The 23576-nt window shown below is 45.1% G+C and overlaps 2 protein-coding genes across 2 annotated transcripts in view; both read left to right on the forward strand.

Annotated features, from left to right (window-relative positions):
* LOC311436385 (stork-head box protein ham-1-like) overlaps positions 1–17846 on the forward strand; it is a 58837-nt gene extending 40991 nt beyond the window's left edge. Inside the window, exon 2 of the mRNA XM_084518522.1 lies at positions 17736–17846. Coding sequence (XP_084374648.1) covers positions 17736–17746 — 11 coding nt within the window. The 3' untranslated portion in view covers positions 17747–17846. The remainder of the gene's footprint in view (positions 1–17735) is intronic.
* The window catches only part of STOX2 (storkhead box 2), a 93886-nt gene continuing 74830 nt past the window's right edge, over positions 4521–23576 (forward strand). Inside the window, exon 1 of the mRNA XM_084518501.1 lies at positions 4521–4604. The gene's annotated coding sequence lies outside the window, so the exon portion shown is untranslated. The remainder of the gene's footprint in view (positions 4605–23576) is intronic.

Genomic DNA, 23576 nt, shown 5'->3' on the forward strand with positions numbered 1-23576 from the left:
CAAAAGTAAATATACAGACAGCTATTCCTAAGTGCTTTGGTATGGCTTTAGAGAACCCAAAGGCTCGGTGTATGTGACTGGCAGGACATCAGGTCTTTTCTGCTCAGATTACCTGTGAGGGTGTGCCACTGAGGAGAGGAGAAGCCGCGGGGATCACCTGGGCTGCTTCACTTGTGCCTGCTTCTCCTCTTGAGCCAGCGCCTGCGTCTGAAGGAAGGACCCCCGGCACCATGTGAGTGTGGGAGGGCAAACCACGTCCCGTGCCAGCGGGAGGAATATGGGGCTGCGGGTGGTCAGGCGTGGAAAGGGGCTGGGAAGGAAGAGGAAATGTGTCCACGCTGAGGCAGTTCTGAATTCCTGCCTATTAAAAATGCTGAGTTATTTCGCTTCTGCAAGATGTAATCTGTAGCTCACAGCTCCTGTTTGCTGTTGCTATTTAAGAGATGCCAATGAGACAGAACAGGATAATGGGCTTCTGCTGCAATAGAAATGCCAGTGTAAATAATTTATTTGCTAATTAGTAGACATTGCTCTAATGACAGAGAGCTTTTACACCAGATTATTTGTATCGCACCGAGCCCTGTGTTCTAGAGGTGGCTGTGCATCTTGGGCTTTTTTCCCTCGCTGGGTGCTGATGCAGTTGCGTGCATTAATCACGCTGCAATAGGGCAGAACAGCTCTGTTCCACGGGACTCGGGAACAGAGGCTTTGGACTGAGAAAAAAAATCACATCCAAGTTTTGCAAAGTGTATTTCGGAAATAAAGGCTGAAGTTTAATTAAAAAAAAAACACATCCAAACAAACAAAAAACCACTTTTTTCCTTTTTTTTTCAGTAAATGAGGTCATGCAGCCTGTGTGCCCAGCCCATCTGGTGCCGTTCATAAGTATGTTATTTTTTTTAAAGGGCGATACTAAATGGTATTATGTAGTTATCTACTTTCATCTGCCTCTTGGCTTGTCAAGCACTGTCGTTATATCGACCAGCGTTCTTAAAACAGGATTTTGGTTAAAATAGTATATACCTGCCATCTGGTTGAAAAATGTAAGCTTCCTACACAACTAAGTGGAGTTGTACTGCAGTATTAGGAATAGCTCGTGTTCTCTTGAAAATAGCAGCTGATGGCAGCTTGCAGAAATCAGCCAGTTATCAGTTGTCATTAAGCTATTTGATATCTGACACACGTGGAAAACATGCTATTTATAAGTAAGTATGCAATTATGTTGTAGAACTATTCCTCGCTTATTTTTTTGCTCTTCACTTGTTTAAATGTATCTGTTTGGCTGGACAAGAAAGCAGAGCCCTCCTTACTGTCCACAGGAGGGCTGTGCTGCAGATGGAAGGTGTGCCAGGCTGCCTGTAACACTTCTGCCATCAGAAAATGGTTGGGGACGGGTGTTAGAAACCTCTTCAGTGTGTTTGTGCTACAACTGTAGGCATCTGAAGGTAAATTTCAGTTACAAAGAGCCCGTGAAGCAGAACTATGTGGAACCACCAGTAGGAGATTGCATAAGTAGAAATTATAATGCCAAGGATGCATTTTTCTCTAACGCGTATTTGCATTTCTGCTAGTTGAAAGGAACTTGACTCTTAGGATCAACCAAAGCTGCATCAAATAGCCAGAAACACTACAGGCATAATTATTTGCTAGGCCTGCACAAAACGCTGAAGACTATCAGTGCTAGAGGCTGGCCATTAACATGAAAGCTTGACACTAACCACCACACAACAATTTTGCCTCTGTGTACAATGCAGGGCCGAGCATGCCGCTGGAGAAAAGGCAGCGAGGTGTGGTGATGCTATGACCCGCTCCCTGGTAATGCCTTCTGACGCAAATTATGTTTACGGAAAACTAGGCAGAAAGTCTGTTGAAAAAGGTGATTAAGTACCACTTCTAGGAGTGGAAACGTGAACAAAAGGAGAGTCAAAATAGGATGTGGTGCTGTAAAGGCTCTTTTTAACTAAAAGATAATATATTTTCATGTGGGCTGGAGGTAGGACCAAGTTTTACATGGTTCAGTGACATTGAAATCTTGTGAATGCATCCTGCAAAGTCTTTGGTCAAAAATGCTGTAAATAAGAGCTGATTATTCTCACAAGAATTTGATTATTTTAAACCAGAAATGTTTTGAGAGCTATGCGGAGGTTGTTATCCCCAGTGGCAACCCCCAGGATCTCCTCTCTTGTATGAGAGTTTTGTTGCATCCTGGCTGGAAAATTAAGGTCTTTGCCATTTTGGCTTCAGCTCAATCTCATTGAGGTTTGAGTCTGTGGGCTTGGACCTGAATCCTCTTGGGTTTTTGAATGACGTCTGCTCTGAGACTGTGGTTGCGAAAGATCTTTAGTCATTTGGCTTCCAAAAGCTACTTCACCCACAACAATCCATCCATGATGAAAATGCATTCAGCTTTGTAATTACGAGAGTTACAATCATCAGAGGTATGTTCTAACAGAAAATTGGGTAGCAATGCTGTAGGTCAGAGGTTGTGGGTTTTTTTTGTTTTTGTTTGCTTGCTATTTCTCACTAAAGTAATATTTGGAAATTTTATTAAATGTCTGCCTCGCTTTGGGCTTTTGGAGACCTTCTGAGGCCATCAGTGCAGCTGTGGCAATCTCAGCATTTCGGCAACTTCTCAGCTACCTTGGCAATACAAAGCCTTGAAGCTGGTGTGAAGGAAAGCTTGCAGGAGCAGATCGTGCCCAGAAATGATAGCAGCTCTCAAATGCATGTGCTTGTTCCCTGCTGACTGCCCGTCATTCCCAGCAAGGGAGCTGCAGGGAAGCCTGCTGGTGGCATGGGGTTAGGGTTGGTTAGGGTTAGGGTTGGTTAGGGTTAGGGTTAGCCCCACGCGGAGCGAGGAGAGCATCCACTTGACAGCTCAGGGCAGTTTGGCAGTGAACATCTACTCCTTCCGCGCCGCTTCCCAGGCAGCTGACAGTTATTTGCAATTCCTGGCTGCTTGCTCCCCAGCCTAGCTGCTAACCACTCGTCTGCCCAGGTACGCTCCTCCTCCCCGCCCAGCCACCAGCTCTCCCTGCCTGCTCACTTGCTCGTCCGCCGTCGGGAGCGACTTTGCTGCCCGGGTTGGGCCCCCGTGGATCCAGCCTTCCCAGCTCCCCCACCCTGGCGAAAGGTTAGTGGGAGCCCGTTTGTATGCCTCTCTTCCTTCTGGTTGTGATTTTTCCATGCGCTCCTGTTTATCTGCTCTGACAGAGGTCCAGCAGGCGGCTAATCATAAAAATCAAGTAATGTAAGTTTGCCTGATGTGTGTGGGCTTGTGGAGAAAAATGGGAGGGAGGGAAAGCGTTCTTGGGTCAGAAGCAGCTGTGTGGGCAGTTTCATGGAGGGACAGAGCACAGTATGGTGTTTTACTTCTCACATTTAAGGGAAAAAGTGTTAAACTGCTTATAGTTGCAAAAAGCATGTTTAAGTGCATCAGAACTTGGAAAGATGATCAGGAGGGGTGTGTGGCCAGTGGGTACCCACATGAGAAGCGAAAGGGGGCGCTTCTCAAAGGAGCCCGATGGCTTTGCAGGCACGTAACCAAGTTTTCCTTTCTCTGCACTGGGGGCAGCCGCCACTGAGGCTGGATGTGGCGGCGTGTTACTCGCAGCCTCTGAATGAGGAGGTTGGGAAATGACATCAGGACGTCGCGGCAGAAGGGCGTTGTTTTTTCAGATGGGCTCCGGGGGTGTTTCATGTCCAGAGGAATTAATGCTGTCAGGTGTAAATGTGAGAACTGACCCTCGGCCGTCCTGAACTGCCTGACTTCTCCCAGCAGAAGCACGCCTCAGGAACGAGCGCTTTGGAGCCTCGTCCCACTGCCGCTCTCAGGTTAATTGTGCCAGGTCGACTTTCCTGACGGAAACTGAGTCATTTTCTCGCGTTCTCAAATTCTGACCCCCTTGCGTCAGCGGGGCATCTGGTAGCACCTATATTTAGGCCACCAAATGCACAGTGTTATGAAAGACTGCTTTTCCCCCGTTTTAGGAGGAGCAGGGAGTGGGGGAGAGGAGCTCTAAAACTGGTTTTGTTTGTGGCAGGCTTGTAAATTCCCCTGAGGAGGTGCCTTGGGCTCAGGGGAGCATCTTTTCTTCAATTCATGAAGTTCAGCTTTTACAAAGGGGAGGCGAGAAACTGAAAATTTTCTTACTGTGGTCTCTATCCCCTGAGAAAACTTGAGGTGTGCCAGCACATGTATTCTGTCTCACCATGCAGCCTTCAAAGCAGCATCCAGAACAGCTCTGGGATTGCCTAGGAAGTTGCAAGGCTGAGGATAGCTTCCCAGCGCCCAGCTCCTACCCTCAGCACCTTGCCGGAGGGCACCAGCTGATAAAGGAGCCTCTCATCTTCCAGCTGGGAGTTGGCCGGAGCGCCCCCGGGCCCTGCGCTTGGTGCTGGCGCTGCATGGCTTTCTCCCTCCTGCTTCCTCCCCAAGCAGCCACCATCCGTCCCTATCATCCGATGTAGCTCAAGTGGAGAACACGCGTGCGGAAGCTCAGGAGCGAGTCCAGCAGGCAGCGTCCAATGCAACCTGCCTCACGTGGAGCTTTTTGGGCTAGTTTAAGTTCGTGACGAGCATAAGGCAGTAGTTGCTGGTGCCAGTAAGTATTCGCCATACGTATTACTGGGTATATCGCACAGAAAATTAGTGTTTTGGCTGCAGATAAAGCAGAAGGAAGAAAAACTGTTAAAGTTTTATGCAAGCTTGTATTCTTGGCACTAAGTACTCCTGGTGGCAGGAGTGGTAGCGGCAACACGAGATTAGCCTTCAGTAATGAGGCCCACCAGCGCAGTACTTTCTGGAAGAATGGCTTTCCCAATGTCAGAAAGCAGATAATCCAGGGGTGTACACGTGTAATGTGTGTGTTGTGTGTGCGCACGCATAATTAGCAGCCTTTCTGTTTTCCTTAAGGTACCTCAGGAATTTATGTGCTAAAACCTGAAGTTAAAAGCTCACAAGGCAAGTGCTCACGGCTTAAGAAATGGCAAGTCTGTAATTTCTGGTACAAATTTAACTTAACTTTTGACACTCTTTTGCCTCTGGATTATGATGGAGTGAGGTTCCATTGGGGTAGGTATGTGGGCCTCACTATTTCCATAGCAGAAAGTGGATGATGGATTTTCCACTCCTGTGATGACAGAAACTCCTTGAGGGGAGGATGTATTGCTGTTGCCATTTTACAGCTGAGAGCAGGAGAGAATATGTGATCGTCTACTGTGGCTTTCCACAGGACTTCTGCTTCATATTAGCTGCACAGTAGGTATATGAGGAAAACACAGCAATGGGCACTTGAATTTAGGCTGCTGTACTAGAAAAAGTGTCCCATGTCAGTGGACTTGTCTGACCTGTGACATTATTGCTTTGCCTCGGGTGTTCATACATCTCACTAACTAGGCACCTCCAGAAGAAAATGCAGGGAAATTAAAATGCTCGGCCTGAAATTATGCAAGGTGTACACCTTTGAGGGGAGACCCATTTTGTGACTGCAGCTATTGTGTGCAAAAGCAAGAACAAAGAGGTATTCCCTGTGCCCTGCTGAAGAGCAGGCCTCAGCCATGTGGGCTTCCAACAGGATAGGAAGGAAATGATTTGTCTCTGTGATCCTGTGCTGTTTTCTTCTGCTCTAGATAGTACAAAGAATTAGTATAGAGCCTAAGAATGGTAATGCATTTTGTACGTCATCATGAAACTAATTTTTTACTGACTACAGGGAACATGCAAACGTTCACATGTCCATGTGCCATTCGTTACATTGCCTCCAAGTCTGCAAGCAGAAGCCCACACAACATGGTACTTGAGGACTCATTTGTGGTGCCCTTGGGTCAAGGCTAGATGAAAGGCTCAGCTCCAGTTAGGTGAGGTGCTGCAACTGTGTGTTGCTCATGACAAGCGCAAGGCTATTTGACTTGCTTTACATCTCAGGTAAAAGCCCCAGGGCTAATAGCACAGAGATAATGCTTGGCTGTGGCCTGCTGGCTCACCTGAGAATTGGCTATTGAGGGAAAAAGCAGGAATGTCAGTACGTGTGCTGCCGGGTTGGCCTCATCGTGCTGTCCGATCCCACCTGAACCCCTACCTAGGTCAGCTCCTTTTGGGCAGGAGGAGGCTGAATTCGAGCAGGGTTGTGGAGCCTCCCGCCTCCTCCGTCGTGGCATCCACCATGCTTTTCTTACTTCAGACCAACCATACCGGGGACCTCAGATTTCTAGCAAATACATACCATAAGCTTTTGACTCGCCTATCTGGCCCTGTGCCAGCTGAGCTTATGGGCAGAAATGGGAGAAACGAGAAGGGTTGCTCCAGGGGAGCAAGTTTTCTGCGGCATGGCTGTTCCTCCCATCCCTTTCCACTTGGGGGAAGAGAAGTGTCAAGGACAAGCCTAAATCCTGGCTAGTTATGTGGATTCGTAGGCCAGAGCCTAGCAGTGCACAGCCATGATGTTAGCAGTCTGCCTTGTACTCAGTCTGTGTACGGCAGAAAAAAGGGTGTGTGTATGGATTCCCCCCCTGAATATAGCTTCTTCTCTTAAATATCTCCTTTCATTCCAGGTTAGTGCAGATATTATCAGTCTGGGACTTTTTAAACTTTTTTTTTTTTTTTTTTAGAAAGAACTTTCCTGCTGTAACATCTTCATGCCTGATTTTTTTATTATTTTTTGTTCAAGAACAGAGATCTTGAACAAATTCCTTATGATTTCATCTCTGTGTATGGGTGCAACATGTCTGCATCATGCAACACGCATGCATGCAAATAACATTGGTGTGATGTAATTTCCTTGAACTGATTCGAACTTTGGCCACCTCTGTTGAATGTGATTTTGAGTAGAATGCTAATAAAATGGTTAAAATGCTCAACTCTTGCTTCTTGATAAATATTTCTAGTTCATGCAATAGATCAGAAATTCATAGTCTGCTGAAAGAGAATTTATGTTAATCTTCTTAAGGGCAGCAGATAAGATTTCGGAATCAGATTAAATATTTGTATTCCACATTAGGAGACCTCCCTGGCTCTGTCTGACAATCGATAAATCCTCTTCAGGCTCACGGTTCCTCAGTCTGCATTTACCTCTTTCATGTTGCGTGTGAGGGACCTTTTATAGGCTGTTAATGCACGTTTATTTGGAAGTTGGAAACTACATCAAACGCTTGACCTTCCCTTATGTTTGTTTCTCTTTGTTTTGTTTCTTCTAGCTCAGAGGACAGGGAGATGGGCGCTTCCCCTGGCTTCATCACTTCCCCAATAGATTTCTTACTCTAGATATTTAGGACAAGGGCAGCGTATAGACCACGCCACGCGGTGCTGTTTAGCCCCGATGAGTGTCCTGTGATTAAATCTGATGATAACAGCACCGGGTGCTCCCCCTGCCCGGCTGCCCAGCGCCTCGGCTCCCTCTCAGCACGAATTTCCCACTGCTGGGTGGTGGGAGGAAAGGTGACAGCTTGCTCGCAGACACAACGCAGGAGGCTGGATGGGAAGAGGGAGCATGAAAAACATCTGCTCCCAGCCAGTACTGAAGATGCTTGCATAATTTATTAGTATTTTTAGAAAACAAGAGTAATCATGGAAATAAGTAGTAGTCAAGCATGCAGCGTATCTTGTTTGATATCAGGTAATGTCCTTGTTCGGTGGTGTTTCGCCTGTTGCCTTGTGTATGCAGCAGGGGGCACTGTGTGGTGCTCAGGTTAGAGCACAGCGAAATTCTGCGTGTTTGTCTTCATTTCCCAGAGAGCTGCTTTGAAAATACTTCTTGTGCGCCTCGGTCACCGTCTAGTGCTTGTTCGGTGTGTGCTTTGCCAGGTCCTTTCCTTTATGTCTTCATAAAATCTAGGGAGATGGCCCATGCAAAGGCAGTCTGACGGTGGTTTGCATTTTGAAAAAAATGAAAATTATATATATATATATATATATATATATATATATATATATTTGTTGTTAATCCTCAGTCATCCTTGTCACTATGACTCCTCCTAAGTATCCAAGCACAATAATGATGAAACTGGGGAAGACCCAGGCAGATCCCTGTGATGAGGTGCCTGATCCTGCAATGAGGGTGTAGGTGAATTCCTTGAAAAACAAGGTTAGAGTTTGAATAATTTGCCAGCCTAGAGCTAGACTGAAAGATTGGGGACTTAAGTATTTGATGATTTCTACGGGTAGGCTATTTTTCACAGTGCCATAACCACTTTTCAACAGAAAAATAATCTAAAATAACTTTTCTGGAAGCCGTCTGATATAAAAAGTGTGTGGGATGGTTCATTACAAGTTTCATCACCCTACACTAAAAAGTAGTTTATATCACTACCGTCTCTTTAGTACATTCAGCTCGCCTGGTTCAAAAATAAATTAAAATAAGGCAAGAGTTCGCTGTATTTAAATGCAATACGTCGGGGGTGAAAACTTCCTTCTCTGTAAGACACGAGGAGGTGAACTGCTTCTTCTCTAAAGAAAGAGCAAACTGTGGTCAGGCTTTTGTCATGTTTGTGCATGCAGCCTGGAGTACATACTGCAGTGTTCAGTAATGCCTGTACTGAATTATTTCTATATTGAGAGTGGTGCTATCCTCAAAAAATAACACCATTTCAGGTGCCCAGTAGCTGCTATCCTACCAAATCAGGCAAGGCCAATGACGTTGTACAAATCTGTGCTCATGTGTGGAGGCAACTCAACAGGGGGATCCCGGCGGGCACGAGTCCCTTGAGCTGCAAGTGGTGGGAGACAGCAGAGTGCTACGGGCAGGTAGCGTTGCTTCCATGTTCTTCCCTGGCTCCGCACTGTTGGCCACTTTAGGAGACCAATTATCAGGCTAGATGCCTATTTGGGTTGGCTGTGGCCTTTCCTATCATGTGATAGTCTTACAATATAAATTAAAAAAAATGAAGCTGTTGAAAGCATTTCTTGTGCAAATGAATCATAAATGTAAAGCTGTCTCAGGTGCCTGACAAACTGCATTCATTGCCTGGCTATCAGGACATAAATCATAGTTATAAACCCACGCCCGTGGAAGACTTCTGCCGAGTTTATTCAGATGGCTTTCGATCTTCACTTAAGAATGTGTTTTGCTAAATGTTTTCAAATGCCGCTTTCTCATATTTTATTTTTTTTGTTGAATAACTTACTAAACTGGTATTAACTGCATAATTGTGCTATTAACATTTCCTCCCCCCACCTCCCATGTTCCGTCAGTTCCACAAATAGATCTCTAATTTGCAAGATGCTGGAACAGTAAGTTGAATTAGTTGCTTTATTTAATGTCTTCGCGTAGTCTTGAGAGCCGATGCATTTGAGCAGGTTACAAATGCCATCTGCTATTCAAGTGATGAAAAACGTAGACGACTGGATGAAGTTAATGTGTGTTTGCTGCAGGAGTCCCATGGCCGCAGCAGTAAGCCCGGGCTTGTCTTCTGGTAGCAAGCAGGTCACTGCGGGTGCGCTCACTGCGCTCGCCGCATCTCCGTCCAGCAGAGCATCGCTGGCATCAAAGGCATCTCTCCACACCTAGCCACAGTCTCTGAGCAATGCCTCACCCTCCTCGCCCTGTGCCGAGGGGTTTTGTGGAGCGGGGGAGCCCGGCTGCTTGTGGCACAGCCACTCGGAGTGGTGAGGGCTGTTCCCCTCCCCAGGAGGGGCTCACTCTCCCTGAGCGAGGTGTGGACATGTCGGGGGTACCGCAGTGCTGCGGATGCCTGGCTCCTGGCGCGCGGTACGTGCCGAATTTTCTCCAGCCTCTGAAGGAATGGCTTTTCCCCTGGCTGGGCTTTGCTGCAGCCTGCCCAGGCTTGGCCGCCTGGGAGAGCGCTCAGGAGCGTGCGCTTCTAGGTTTGATCTACTTTGCTTTAATCATCCCCAACGAGCCAGTCCCGTCCACATGCAAATGCTTCGCAAGTGTCAAACTGTGCCACCCTTTTGCGTTTGGTTCAATAGTTTCATATTTGGTGGCTGCTGTGTCTTGCAGGAGTCAGAAACAACCCCCTTGCTTGGAGTCGGCCTTCAGCTTATTTGCGGATACGCTTTCAGATAAGCATCAGCACTTCAAATCCTCTTGCCTCCCCTTTTTTTCTGGCTCTGAGCAGAGAGACTGCTGGTTGTGGAAATGGTGGGATCGGCTAGAGGCGCGCGGATGCATGCCCACTGGGAACTGGGCTGAGGAGGAGCAGAACTAGTTTTTGGATGTAAGCTGATCACAGCAGGAGCCTGGGGCTGGTGGGGCTTACTCTTACAGGTGAAAGGTTTTGGTGTGTTAATGAGCCCTGTGAACAGCCTCCTCTCTTCTTCCTGCCCTAAATCACTGCACCGTTAAAAACATTTTCTTTTTCTTCTGCCACTCTTCCCCAAGACAAACAAAACAACTCTTTTTTAGTGAAGTTGAGAAAAGAAACAAAATCCTTTTCTATTATTTTTAGGGGATATTGCACAGATGATTTAGCATTAAAGATAGAGGAAAGTTTGGGATCATTTGTATCTGCATGTCTGATGTCCTTCTATCTGCTCATCAGTCTAGGGGAAGCTGATGTGCAGCCCATAGGTAATACATGCCTGAGGAACATCTCTTTGTTCTCTTGTTAGGATGCAGGGCTGGTGCGCAGGAGATGGCAGTGCTGTTTCTACCTCTGCTCCCTGCGTGGTGCAGGGCGAGCTCCCTCTGATGCTGCTGAGAGTCAGCTGGGGTCTTCCTCTTTGGGGACACTCAGTTGCAGCCCGCTGGGAACTGATTTTCTCCCTTTTTACTTTTTTTTTTTTTATCCCCTGGGAAACCCCATGAGAGGCAAGTGGCTGCATGTGCAGTTGAGGGACTTCTGTGGGCAAAACAAAATAAAATAATAAAAAAAAGAGAAACATCAGCTTTTTCACGAGGAAAGGTGAAGCAAGAAAAATCACACTGGGCAGCTTGTAAAAATGGGGAGTCCTGGGCTGTGTGCCTCTAACCAGCTGCCATATCTTCCGGAGAGCTGGGAGACTCTTTGGGTTATTGGTATTCCAAGCCACAGAAATGCTGCAAGTAACACATGCTGTAATTAACAGACCACACTGTTGTGTGGGACTAATCAGCCCCACTGATCTGATAGCCCAAGTACTTGGATAGTTTGGGAAAAAAAAAAAAAAAAAAAGATTGCTTACTGGTGGATGTGAAGAATAGGAAAAAGATGTGCAGTGTTTTCACGTGTTTCGAAGGGAGTGTTTTGTGGTTTTTTTTTCCATGTCTGCATTGAAGTTTTCATTGTATTTGCATTAACGTGTGAAATTTCGTGTTCTTTCTTCATAGTAGAGTGAATAAAGGCACCGCTGAAAAGGTTGTTTCCTCTGTAGACGTGATGTTCCTGTGCAGGTGTCAGCACTGTGCATATTTACGCCTCTTACTTTTTATTGGAATAAGAGTTTCTTTTAGTTAAACTTCAAGCACCCAGTGATTTTTTTCTTGTTTTAAAGAAACAGTACAAGCAAATTCATTTAGAAAACTAAGAGCAATATTGTGGGAGACGGAAAGTACATTTGGACTTTGTTTTTTCTTCACTGCGTACAGAAATGGAAGAAGTGAGATTGTATTAGTCTACTTTATACTGTCACCGACTGCTATACACCAAGGGGAAAAAAAAAGTCCGACTCCCCAGCTGAGCAGATGGCGTTCATGAGTCTCGCTGTGTAACACTTCCCACACCGCTGGGTGGGCGGGGAGCTGGGGCAGGCTTCTCTGCACTGGCGCTGGGGCTCGGATGCTGCACGAGACGTGGCGAGGGCGTGTGAAGAGGATCTGACCCGTAGCTGGCGGGCCCGTGCGGCCATCCCGCGTGTTTCAGAGCATACAGGTCTGCGAGGGCACCGATGAGCACCTCCAGCGTCACATCCACCTCCTGGTCATTCAGAGGACTCGCTGAACCCTCAAGGATGGCTTGATCTACTTCCAGTACTCTTGGCAGTACGTAAAGCATGCTGAAAGCCTTTAGTCGCTTCAGGTGCAGGACAGGAACATGGTGAAACTTGTGCTAGGGGGGAAATAACATAGAAGCTCCTTGTCCAGAAAACCCAAGACATTAGGGTTTTAGGTCTTAGGTCTGTGACCTTTACAACAGTAAGGCTGGTTGCTAGCTGTAGCTGAGGGCAGTGGCGTTATTGTAACTGCAGACAGACGATTCTCTCCGATGATTTTCAGCGGGTTAAATGGTCACACAATGACATTTTTTCCCCTTGTTTTCAGCAGCTAATTTATCGGCAAAAATATCCGAGTTATTTTCTTAATACTGTATTTATACATAATTGGTTGTTATGTGCTGAGAAAGGCTGCGTTATTTTTATATACCCAGAAGGTAATGAGAACAATCAAAGAGAAGATAATGAGAACAATTCTGAAGAGGGGGTGAGATGATCTAAGAAGAATGTGTATTCTCCGGGATGGTTCATGTGACAGGGCTCGCTGACACACAAATCGTGCTTTTTGCTTCACACCCATATGACGGCAGCTTCAGCATGCCTCATCCCGGGTGAGCACAGGGCTTGCATCAACAGTTTAGGCAAGGACAGCCTAAAAACGTTCCTTGCAAAGCTGCTGTGGCCGGGGAACAACGTCACGGCACATGCCTGCACGCTGAATGACGGTGGCTTTAGCATGGCAAGAAATTGCTCAACTTCACATCTCAGTTGCTCATCTCCTAGCATGAAGATGCTGGGAGAAAAGGAAAAGTGTGGTAGTGTTAAAATAGCATTACTTCCATTTGTCAAAAATACCAGAGGAGAAGATGGGCGAAGAGCTGAAGAAGCTGGTGGCCTCTTTCAAAGAAATGTTTCTTCCATGTGAATATTCTTTCCAAAGCATGCTCCCCGCGGATGGGAAGCCCAGGCAGGGTGGGCAGGGGCTGCTGCTGCTGCCTTCATCCCGGGGCTGTGGCTTTGTTCCTCCAAACAGGCTCCACTGTTAGAAATACTTGCTGCTTAACTCCCTGGCCCGGGGAAGGGTCAACTTTTATCATTGTAGGAAAATGAGAGGTGGTTTGAAGGTATGTGCTTGATCCCTCGGTGCTGCGTGTAGGTAGCGCTACGTACGGTATAGCTGCGGCCACCTCAGGACCACATAGCAGAGCTGCTGCCAACACAAGGAACGCTTCGTTTTGGCAAATATGTGAGTAAATAAACAAGTTCAGCCCACATAAGTCATCAGACCGAGAGTGATAACTCATTGGCCATCTGCTTCTCTCTGCGACATTGTTTTCATCGCCTGCTTTTCGGATGCAAAAATATATCACAGAGCTTCTGCCCGCCGTCTTCAGACGGTCAGGTGTTGTGGCCATCCTGGGGAACGGGGTGTGATACGGTTTGCTTCTGGCCACGAAAGTCATGATATCCAAAAAAAGCTGATTTCTAAGAAAGCCAAGCAAACCGTGAACTCATGCATGAATTACGAACGTGACTTAATCAGTTTGTCACAATAACTATTTTGCTGCTGGAGTTGTTTGCTTTTAATCTAAAGATTTCTGCAGATATGGAGCCCAGGCTTGTGCAAGGATTGGTTCAAAGATGGGGAAACAGAATTAAGTTTCTCAAGGAGGATTTAGTACCCAATAAGTGGCTTCCATCAGTTGGAAGATGCCCCTGCTCATAGTACCTGTAATATTTTGTGTTCATGTTGCTGTCTCCATAACTGGCACTAAAACTTGCATCCTGTTTTGGTAAGGACTTTTGCAGTTCCTTCCATTAAAGGTGTTCAATGTCCCCCTTCTTAATTTGCGACAGCAAAGAAAGTCTCTGAATTTCTGCATTTGTTCTAGTTTTGGAACCCTGGAGTTTCTCACAGCTGGTAAACACAGGTTTCTTCTCTTGAACATTATGTTATGACTTAGGAGGTTTGACTTACTTACCTGACCATTCCAAGGGTGGTGGAATATTGCTACAGGAAGGCAGATACGGTGAGGTTTATGTTTCTAGCTGTGTCTTCTCTCGGTCTGTTCTCAAATCCCCAAGTTTCACACTAACCTTCAAGACTTAGCAGCCAGAGAGAATGTGGTTTTCTGAAGTGGCACAGACAAATAGGAATCTGTTCAGACACCCTGTGAATCGAGGTCTTATCACGTTTGAAGTGGCCTGCTCAACATCTCAACTTGCTGAAAGAGGATTCGGCACTATTGTAGCCATGCACTCAGAGATCAGTGTTGCTCTTTGGGTTTCTTTGTCCTTTGAATGGGAAAAAGTAAGATGTGTTGTAAACTTATCTAGTTGGTTGCACTGAAACAAGAAGCAATACGAAAACTTAAATGAGTTGTGGATGCAATACAGTTATGAAGAAAAACATACTTTTATAATGTTATTGGCATTTATATCATTAACATTGTCAAGAAATCAGAAGGGCTGCTGTACTGGGTCTGGCTGGAATGTTAACTTTCCCGGCAGCAGCCCATTCAGTGCCGTACTCTGTACTTGTAGCTGGAACAGCAGTGTTATCACACCAGTGTTGTGTCTACTGCTGAGCAGCAGTGGCACAGCATTGGGCCTTTCTCTAACCCTCCTAGGGGGTGGGCAAAAAGTGAGGAGAGAAACATCACTATGGCAGCTGACCTAAACCAATCAAAGGGATATTCCATACCATGTGGTGTCACACTCAGCAATAAAAGGTGGAAACAGGAAGAAGAGGGGAGGGGTGGGCTCTCGTTGAGAAGACGTCGGTCCTCCTCTCGAACACCGGCTGCGTGCGTTGAGGCCTTGCTTCAAGGACGTGGTCAATCATCGCTCATTTGTGGGAAGTAGAGAGTAATTTCTTTCCTCTGCACTTCCATATAGCTTTCATTTATTTTGGTTGTTTGTTTTCCTCCCTTTTTCCCCTTTCCCTTTTATTTTCCCCTTAGTTAAATTGTTTAGTTCATGGTAGTCTTTATTTAATTATTATAATTATTTCCCTTTAATTAAATTATCCTTATCTCAACCCGTGAGTTGTTCTTTGCTTTACTTCTCCCCCTCCTTATCTAAAGGAGGGGGAGTGAGAGAGCGGTTGTGGGGTTTAGCTGCCCAGCACGGTAAAACCACCACAGCTGCTCATCCGAAATATGTGATTTGTTTATAAATATTGGAACCATCAAAATTATTTTGAGGCAAATGGGTAGTTTTAGTGGGACAGAGAGTTTTTAGCTTCACACCTTGCTGTAGCCTAGGTGCAGGTTACAACTGCTTGGAGTTTGTTCTTGCTTGTTTTGTCGGGGGAAGGAGCCCAGCAGACCGCACAGCAGGCAGAGGTCACTGGGCACTTTGCCTTGCATCAGGCCAGGAGGAGTGAGGATTTTTGTCTGCCAGGGCTATGTCCAGCAGAGCCTGCTCTACAGTGTGCTTCAGTCAAAAAAAACAAAATAAAAAAATCAAACCTATCGTCCTCCTCCCTCCCACCTTGCCCAAACCATGTGATGTTCCTGAGCTTGCCATCACCTTGCACTCTTTTCTGTAGCTCGAATATTTCCATGAACAGACGTGTGAAGGTGCCCAAATACACACATTCTCAAAATGGATGTAAAGCTCATTTTTCAATTAGTTCAAGTTGAGTTTAAGGTACCCAAATGGGGAAGGAGAGACACTGAGTGTTTGGGGTGGGGCAGGGGCCATCCTGCTTACCTCCAGGGCAATGCAGGTGGGCAGGAAAACTTGACCACCTACCAGCAGTCCTGCACCACAAAGCTTCACTCTTTGCTTCCAGCTTGGCAGCAGGGCACCATGTTGTGCCTGCTCCCCTCCTAGCTTAAAGCTGACAGCATTTCTTGGCAAACCTGGCAAGCTAAACTGATTTTTCTTCTCCTACCTTGAAAGTCCCATCCTCCTACGTAATTACCTGCACTTATTGAGAGAAATTGCTTGAGAAAAGGCTTGTTAGTGTATGGGGTAAGAGGGGATAAAACAAGTCTCTCAATCCTCATTCCTTTTGTATGCATTGGAAAGCTTTGGGCAGAAAGATAGCTGGATTTCCAATGCAGCAGGGAGCCATGCTGGTTCGTATTGAAATAATTGGGTAGATGGTGCAGAAGATTATGTGATAAAACCTTGATGTTACTTTTAAGTGGCTGGGTTTTTGGTAATTGCTGTAGGACCGTTTATTAGGTAAATAATTAGTCTTTCCAGATAAGGACTAGGATACCATTTACGTTTGAGAGATTTATGAGTGCTAAAAGGTAACACATGCATATATTGGCAGCTGTGTTCAGCATTAATTTGTGTGTTTCATTTTGCTCCTGAATTTTATTTCCAAAGCTTCAGACAATGCAGAATTGAGAATATGGTGGCTGAAAGCACAGCAATTGAGGAATGTGTTTGAAAAGCCTGCATATGATATCTGCTCCTTTTATAAGGAATATTTCCTTTATGACCTCCTCCTGCTTTGTATTTAACATTTCAAAGAACTTTTGGGACTGTCTGGAGGCTGCATCTTCACGAAGCAAGTAGCCAAGGATTTAAAGTATTGTCATTGCTGGCCTGAAGCTGAAAACTGCAGGCGGTTTTAATCCCGGGGTGGTGGGGGTTTAAACCCAACCCTTTGTGTTCAGATTAGGAGTGCAGGAGGATAGACTTAGGAGGTGTTAGTGGGAGTTTTTTCATTGGCAGTTCAGTAATAGCATCAGGATTTGGAAATACTTTTTTTTTTTCCTATTCTTTGTTATTTCAGTAATTACTGGATGGTGGGTAGAAATCGGTAGGGTTTGTGTGTTGTTGTATTTCTGTTTTTAAGTACTACAACAGGGTGTGGGCAATAGAAAGAAGTACTTGCTTTTTTAACTTTTTACTCTTTGGGTAACGGAGGGCCCCTAAAAGCCTTCTCAAGACTGTCTGTCATTGTTTCAGTCCCTGATGTCTGTATTTATTTTGTCTTGGTTCCATCAGCTGGGCTAACAACAAGATCCATCTTTGGAGAGGAGGGAAAAAAAGGATTTGGCATTAGCAACTTGATCTGACAAATCTCCTGAAATCTGCCAGTTGGGAAGGAAGATGCCCTGAGCTACCTTACCCTGTTTGGGAGATGGAAAGGTTGCCCAACATCTCCCCCATCACGAAACAGCTCACAAGCAAGTCGCTGGGCACTTGCTTAAGGAGTTTCTCTTAATTTCTGTCTGAAACTAAGAGCTGTTTGGCATGATTATTTCTTGGTTCCTGGGACAGCTGGGGTGAAAAGCACGTGAAGTTTTTATGCATGGAAACCTGGTGGCTCCCTACGTGAGCTTCTGAGATGAGCACCATAGCTAATAAGATTTACCACAGTTGGTTGGTGAAGGTATTGAGTTCAGCTCAATAGTGATCAGTTTTAATGAAGACTAAAGACTTCCCAGCTCTTCATTTTGTGCATAATTCTTCCAAACAGAATTCTAGTGCTAAGACATTTATCACTTTCATGTAAATTATCTCACTTAAGATGTTTGCTTCTTTGGAGGAAAAAAGAGATCTTTTTAGATTTCCAGAAATATTAAGTATAAGTGGTTCTCTATGCATCACAAACAGCCATTATAATATGAAAAGCATTTTGAAAGAAACCTTATCCTGTGCCAGTGCTGTTCACGTTTTAAAAGATGTAAGTACTCCTCTGTGGTGGGAGTGAGGAGTATGCTTTTCAGAGCTAGAGTGGAGGCTTGTTTTTGTTGTTGTTTTCTGATTAGATTTTAGTTTATTTTTTCTTAATTTCACTACTTTAATTTGGCTATAACAACGATATTCCTTTGTAATAAGGTATGTTTTTCTTCATAACATCTACGTGTTTCACTTTACTCTGTCTTGATTCTGGTAGGAAAGTCGTAGGTTGAAAAATTCACACCAGAGACTTCTCTTACATCCAGTGCTACACTGAAGTGCTGCGTTATAAGCATTTCTCCACACCGAGACTTGGGGTGCTGCTCCCTTCTACTTAGCGCCACGGAAGAGTTAAAGATCTTGCACTGACCTCCAGACAATCTGGGAGGTAACAGCGCTCCTTTGGAAGCCAGTCCCTCTTCATACCTAAAACCAAATGAATTAATAATAAAACAACCAGCAGCCACCCGGTAATGTAGAAGGGTATGCAGAAAAAGCAGTAAAGCTCCCTGTGGCTGGTACTTTGCTTTAACAGATTGTGCTGATATGTAGGGCGTCACTTAGTAAAACAGAAATTATTCAGTTGGAATAGTCCCCAGCTGAAGAAGTTAAGTTTCTTGCATGGTGATGATAGAAACTCGAGCCCCGATGCTGTAAAATGCCTCCTCTCGTTCCTCTGCTTGCATACAAAAACCTGCGCGCTCAGGAAAAATGCTTGGAACAACTTTCATGGAGAGGCACGTGCAAGCGATGCCAGCATAAACCTTCGTCTGGACAGAGGAATGGGAAATTGGGTGCCCAGGAGGGTAACGCCGTGCTTCAAAAGCTAAGCAGAGAGGGGCAGCAAGCTGTGGCAGCCAGCGCCAGGCAGGGCAGCAGTCCCAAGAGCAGAGCCCTCCCTGTGACGGGTGCTGATGCAGCATCAGGAGAGAATGGAGATGCTCCAGCATCCCGCTGAAACACAGCGACGATGCAGGCCGGTGCGGAGAACATCCAGGCTGAGCGTTTTGTGTTGCCTTTTGGTCAGGCATGTGTTGAGTCACCTAATTTCTGCCTGTGTTTATTACTCCTCTCTAGAGGTGTGTTTTTTTGTTTTTCCCCTGCCCAAAGACTGGTACATGCCAAGGAGGCAGCCTTTGAGTCTAAAACTCTAATAAAATATCCAACAAGTAATTAAATTGCTTTTTGGTGGTGGGATGAATCAGGGCTTTTTCACTCTTGGGATTTTATCTTGCTTGCATTCTCTTCGAGCTGATGGGTGGAAAACATACGTTTTCAGTGCTAAGCCACTCTTTTGAAAGCCCGTTTTATGTAGGCAGAGCTTCACACACATATGGAAGTAAATTCATGACAAGAGGTTGTTTACAAAGGGTGGAGTAGCGTATATTCAGGCTTCCCAACTTCTCTATGGTTTTAAAGATCTCTACCCGCTATACATGCTATATATATACATCTATAAAATATGCTTGCTATATTGCACAGCTGTATAAGCAAGAATTTTTAGAGGGAGCTTAGTACTGGGTTGTTCAGCAAATGCTCTGTGGAGCTATAGCAGCTGCTGGGATTTAGTTCCCTTGGTATGCTGCTTGGGTTTTGAAGGCTGCCCATCAAATGTGCTCATTGTCCCTTTTGCAAACATGGCTGCAGCTTGTGGGTCAGGTTTGAGTATGGCGAGTAATTCTTACAGGCAAGGATTTGGAAGTTGAAGCTAATACAGGGACAAATAACAGTCAGGCGATGTGCAAAGCCATGCCCACTCGTTATAGCCAAGTGCTTTTTTCCTTTCTTAGTGGCCTTTCCCTTTACGGGTGCCTACCTGGCATGCAGAAGCTGCTTGTGGTTTGTGTTGCTGTGGCACCGAGGAGCTCACCCAGGCTCGCTCGTGATGGTGCAATCGTGTGAGGTGTTACACGAGCACACAGCAGAAACACAGGCTTACAAAGGAGCGGGAGGAGACGTGTGAATTAGTCTTTAAAAACACGATCTATAATGGCTTCTACTGCTGGTGGGGTCTACGCCGCACGCTCTCTATTTTTTAACCTCCTAAACCAGAAGGATAGGCTGTCTTTCCAACGCAGAGTACAGCTGGCCCCCATATATCAGTAGGTTACTTAAATACCAGGGTACTAACGATATGTGACACCAGTGGAAAACAAGAAAAGTTGAGGTCAACATTTTTGGCACATCTTTTGCCACCATATCCTTTGTAAGAGCAGCCAATGAATGAATGCTGGAGCTCCATTTTTCCAGGGTTTTGAATTCTGTTACATGTGAGGGGTCCAATAAACGCTTGACTGCTGGGAAGCCCGTGCTGTGCATTCACAGCTTCCCTCCCTCTCGGGTTGGTTTTGTGTGCTGAGGAGTTGGAGCCCCAGCTCCCATCCACTCCAGCTACCCCGCTCTGAGTCAGATAGCAGGAGGGGAGAAGCGTGCCTCAAGGCGAAGGCTGCATCCTGCGGGCTGTGTGCCTCTCCCTGCTACCTTTTGAGTTAGTCTCGGGTCCCCAGATTACAAAACCTTCTGCATCAATTGTCCTCAACGCAGAGGAAGCACAAATGCAATCAGAAAGGCCTGGACCGAAAAAAATACAGGGCAGTCTTTCTTCTCATAACAGAGGCAGGTTTTTCCTAAAAGTCATGCAAGTTAAAATAAATACCGCAGTGTATAAGCTAGCACACAGAGAAATGAATCAGTGAACTACAGCATGTGTGCAGCAGCAGCACTGCATTCCTGTCATCACACATTCCCAAAACATAACAGTGGGAGAAATATGATCCGAAACTGGTTTAAGAGGTGCTGTAATTAAGCCAGGATTACTACCACGGTATAACATAACCTGATAGCATTCTGGAGTTGGACTGAAGACTTGCTTGTGATAAGCTCTGAAATATTTTCCCCTTTTTTTAATACTTGGAAGCTTTTTCACTCGCACCTTGGACTTGGGGATTTTTTCTTTCTGTGTTTGGTGGAGTTTCTCCAATGTTCTCTGCAAGGAGAGAGCAAGCCCAGAGCCACCAAACCCACCAAGAGAGGCTGCCTCATTCTGTGACCTGGGCCACAAGCAAGGACTGCAAGTGCTTGGCTTCCCTCGCATATTTGAGTACCAACGAGTACCAGTGAGAGGTGACAAACTGCAAGTGTTCCTGACGGAAGCCTGAGAGCTCCTGTGAAAGAGGATATGCTGCGCCACCAGCTTTCTGGCCTCCTTTTGCCAGTAGATCTGGTTACAAAGGCCTGGAAGGGACAGCAAGGACCTCCCAAAGCCAAGGACAGTTGCAACCAGTTGCCAGACCTCCGTAACCAAAAAGGGGTCCCACAAAAGCATTTTATTTAGAGGCTGGGTTCTGGCCTGCTCCCACCTTACCGGGTGGTGGTGGCACGTTTGATAATGCAGAGACACAGGAGTACATGTGTGAGAACTGAGCAGTTTGTGCACTGGACAATTTCTCCTCTTTCTGCATTTATTAATATTAAAAATGCGGGTTATGCCTCTTCCCATGGATGTTATTATGCAGAGCCGTACCTCTGATAAAACCATATATTGCCAAGACTTGGGATGTTATGCCTTCGTTCAGTGTTTTTCTCCAGTTCTTAATTACATTTTTTTCTACCTCTTCCCTCACTAAACTTTCTTTCCCCCTACTCCTTTTACTTATCAACTGCTTGCACTACAGTTTTTTTTTTTTTCCTCTTTATTTTTTATTTATTCATTTCTTCTCTCCCTTTTTCATTTTCTTAGGTCATGCATTTCCTTCCCAGCATCTTGCGGCATCCTATCTCTGCCTTCAGAAAAGACGGAGATAAAAAAAAAGTTTAGTTTATATTAAAAATATAGTTTAAAAAAATATATAGTTTATATAAAGTTTATAAAGTTTTAGATGTTTACAGAGGTTTTCCTTAGTGATGTGCTGGGCCATTTCCTCCTTTTGCAGCATGCTTTTTTTTTTTTTTTTTTTTCAGTGTACTATCCAAGGAAGAGTAGTCTAAAAACAGAGGGAGGGTGAAGGACCATAGGAGCCCAAAGACCACCTTTGTGGTGCCCCCTGTGTTACCCTCCCTCTTCCAGCAAGGCATAAAAGACAGGGAGCAGAGCTAGCTCCCCTTGCAGAGGATTTTTGCCAAATAGCACTAGTCTACTGTCTGGTTTTAGACATTTTGGAAATAGCTAGTTTTAGAAAAAACAGCATAGGATGTCAGAGCAGTTACGTAGTTGAGGATTTTGTTTCCATGGGTGACAAAATGCCCCTGTGCTCTGTGTTTTATAACCTAGCTGCTGTCATTAGGGCAAGGTCTCCCCTGCGTCCCAGCCATACAAGTGCCATCCGCAGTCTTTGCTTGTGGAGCTGGGACCCGTGGGAGGAACCTCCTCGATCCGACCTGCGAAGCGAGGAGGCTTTGTGCCGAGTGCTCGGCATCTCAGCAGAGCTGGTTCCTCTGATTGTGTTGGGTGCCTGTGAGACACCACCTCGTCCAGCAGCAATAAAGCAAAGACGTTTCAATTTCCTCCTGGCGGGGCAGCCCGTTGACTACGTGCAACAGGCAAGGTAGTGACAGGGTAAGGGAGAAACCTGGCTTTGAATGCATAGTTTGAGAGAGAATTTCACCGGGGAGGTGTGCAGCTTGTCGTAGCAAAGAGGAGCACTGCTTTCCTCCTTGTGGGTCCTATTATTTCACCTATTTCACCATTTTTATTTTATTGTTTGGCTCGAATGCCTGTCTGGTTGAGAACCTCATGCAGTTGGTCCCCAAGCCAGTCCAGCTGCTGCAGTGACACCAGCCCACCCTGCTGAAGTCTGCCCCCCTCCTCTGTGAAAACTCGTTTGCCATGGGGAGGAGGAGGAACGTTGCCCCAGCTGAAACTTGAAATACCAGATTACATGAGAGAAACTGGAAATACCATAATCTGGTATTGCTCTCTCAGGAAAACAATTACCATGTATGCACACGTGGACAAGCACGCGTGAACACACACATGCAAATCTCTCTCTATATATCTATATATCACCATACAGTACCATGCCATATAATTATTATTTTTCAACTGAGGACTTCAGGCTGGGACCCTTGATTATATGGCTGTATATTTGTCATGGATTTCCTATGCTGTTTTGGGCCACTTGTCTGCTTTTCTTTTTGCCTTTTTCCATAAAGAAAATAGGAATAGACCAGCTTAGCAACTAGTAAGTGTTTATGAAGATCAAAAGCAATAGATATCCTTGGTAATATTTGTTTTTTCACTTTTTAAGAGATAACACAGAAGGCTTTCAGAAGCTAACATTTTTAATTGCTTCTCCAAAAGCCTTCAGGCTCCCAATGAATTTTGGCTGAAGTAGGGTTGTGATGAAAAGCTTGAACCTGTAAGAATCCTTTGCAGTGTCTTAAATGTACCTAGGCCTCTTCATTTTTTAAAAATATATAATGTTAAACTATTGTCTTTGAAATGGCTACTGTTCTGTTGCCAATTCCTGATATGTAACTGTTAGGCTAAGAGGGAGGCAGGATTTTTGTTTTAGTTCAGTTTTTTTTTTTTTTTTTCCCCCCTCAAGGTTTCTATGGTCTATTCAACCTAGTCCCGCCTCTCCTTCTACTAATTCAAGAAAGAGATGGTACCTGCTGAACATTAAATACCAAATGGTTAAAACAAGCAAACAAACAAACAAACAAACAAACCAGTTTTAAAACTGTATCCTTTTTCTCTTCATCATTGATAGCAAGTGTCAAAATCCCATCAGTTCATTTCCTGCTTAGAAGCATATTTCTGCTTTCCCATATTCCTACAGGAATTAGGCTATTTCTCCACTTATAGACTATTTCTATACTTATTTATAGAATTGGGCAAAACTTTACCAATATATCATAAGTACGCAATAATATTTGTATATTAAAGCAGAATTTCCCCATTGTTTCAGCCAAATACAATTAAAATTCCCCTCCCCATCTGTTGGGACTGTCTAATTAAACAGCAAATTTTTATTTATTTCATACTGTGCTTAAAGTGGTATTGTACCATTCATTGCTCACCAAGCAGGAGAGCCATTTGTAGCTGGAAACTCTTCTT

The sequence above is a fragment of the Aythya ferina genome (genome assembly GCF_964211825.1).
Source record: "Aythya ferina genome assembly, chromosome: 4".
NCBI lineage: Eukaryota > Metazoa > Chordata > Aves > Anseriformes > Anatidae > Aythya > Aythya ferina.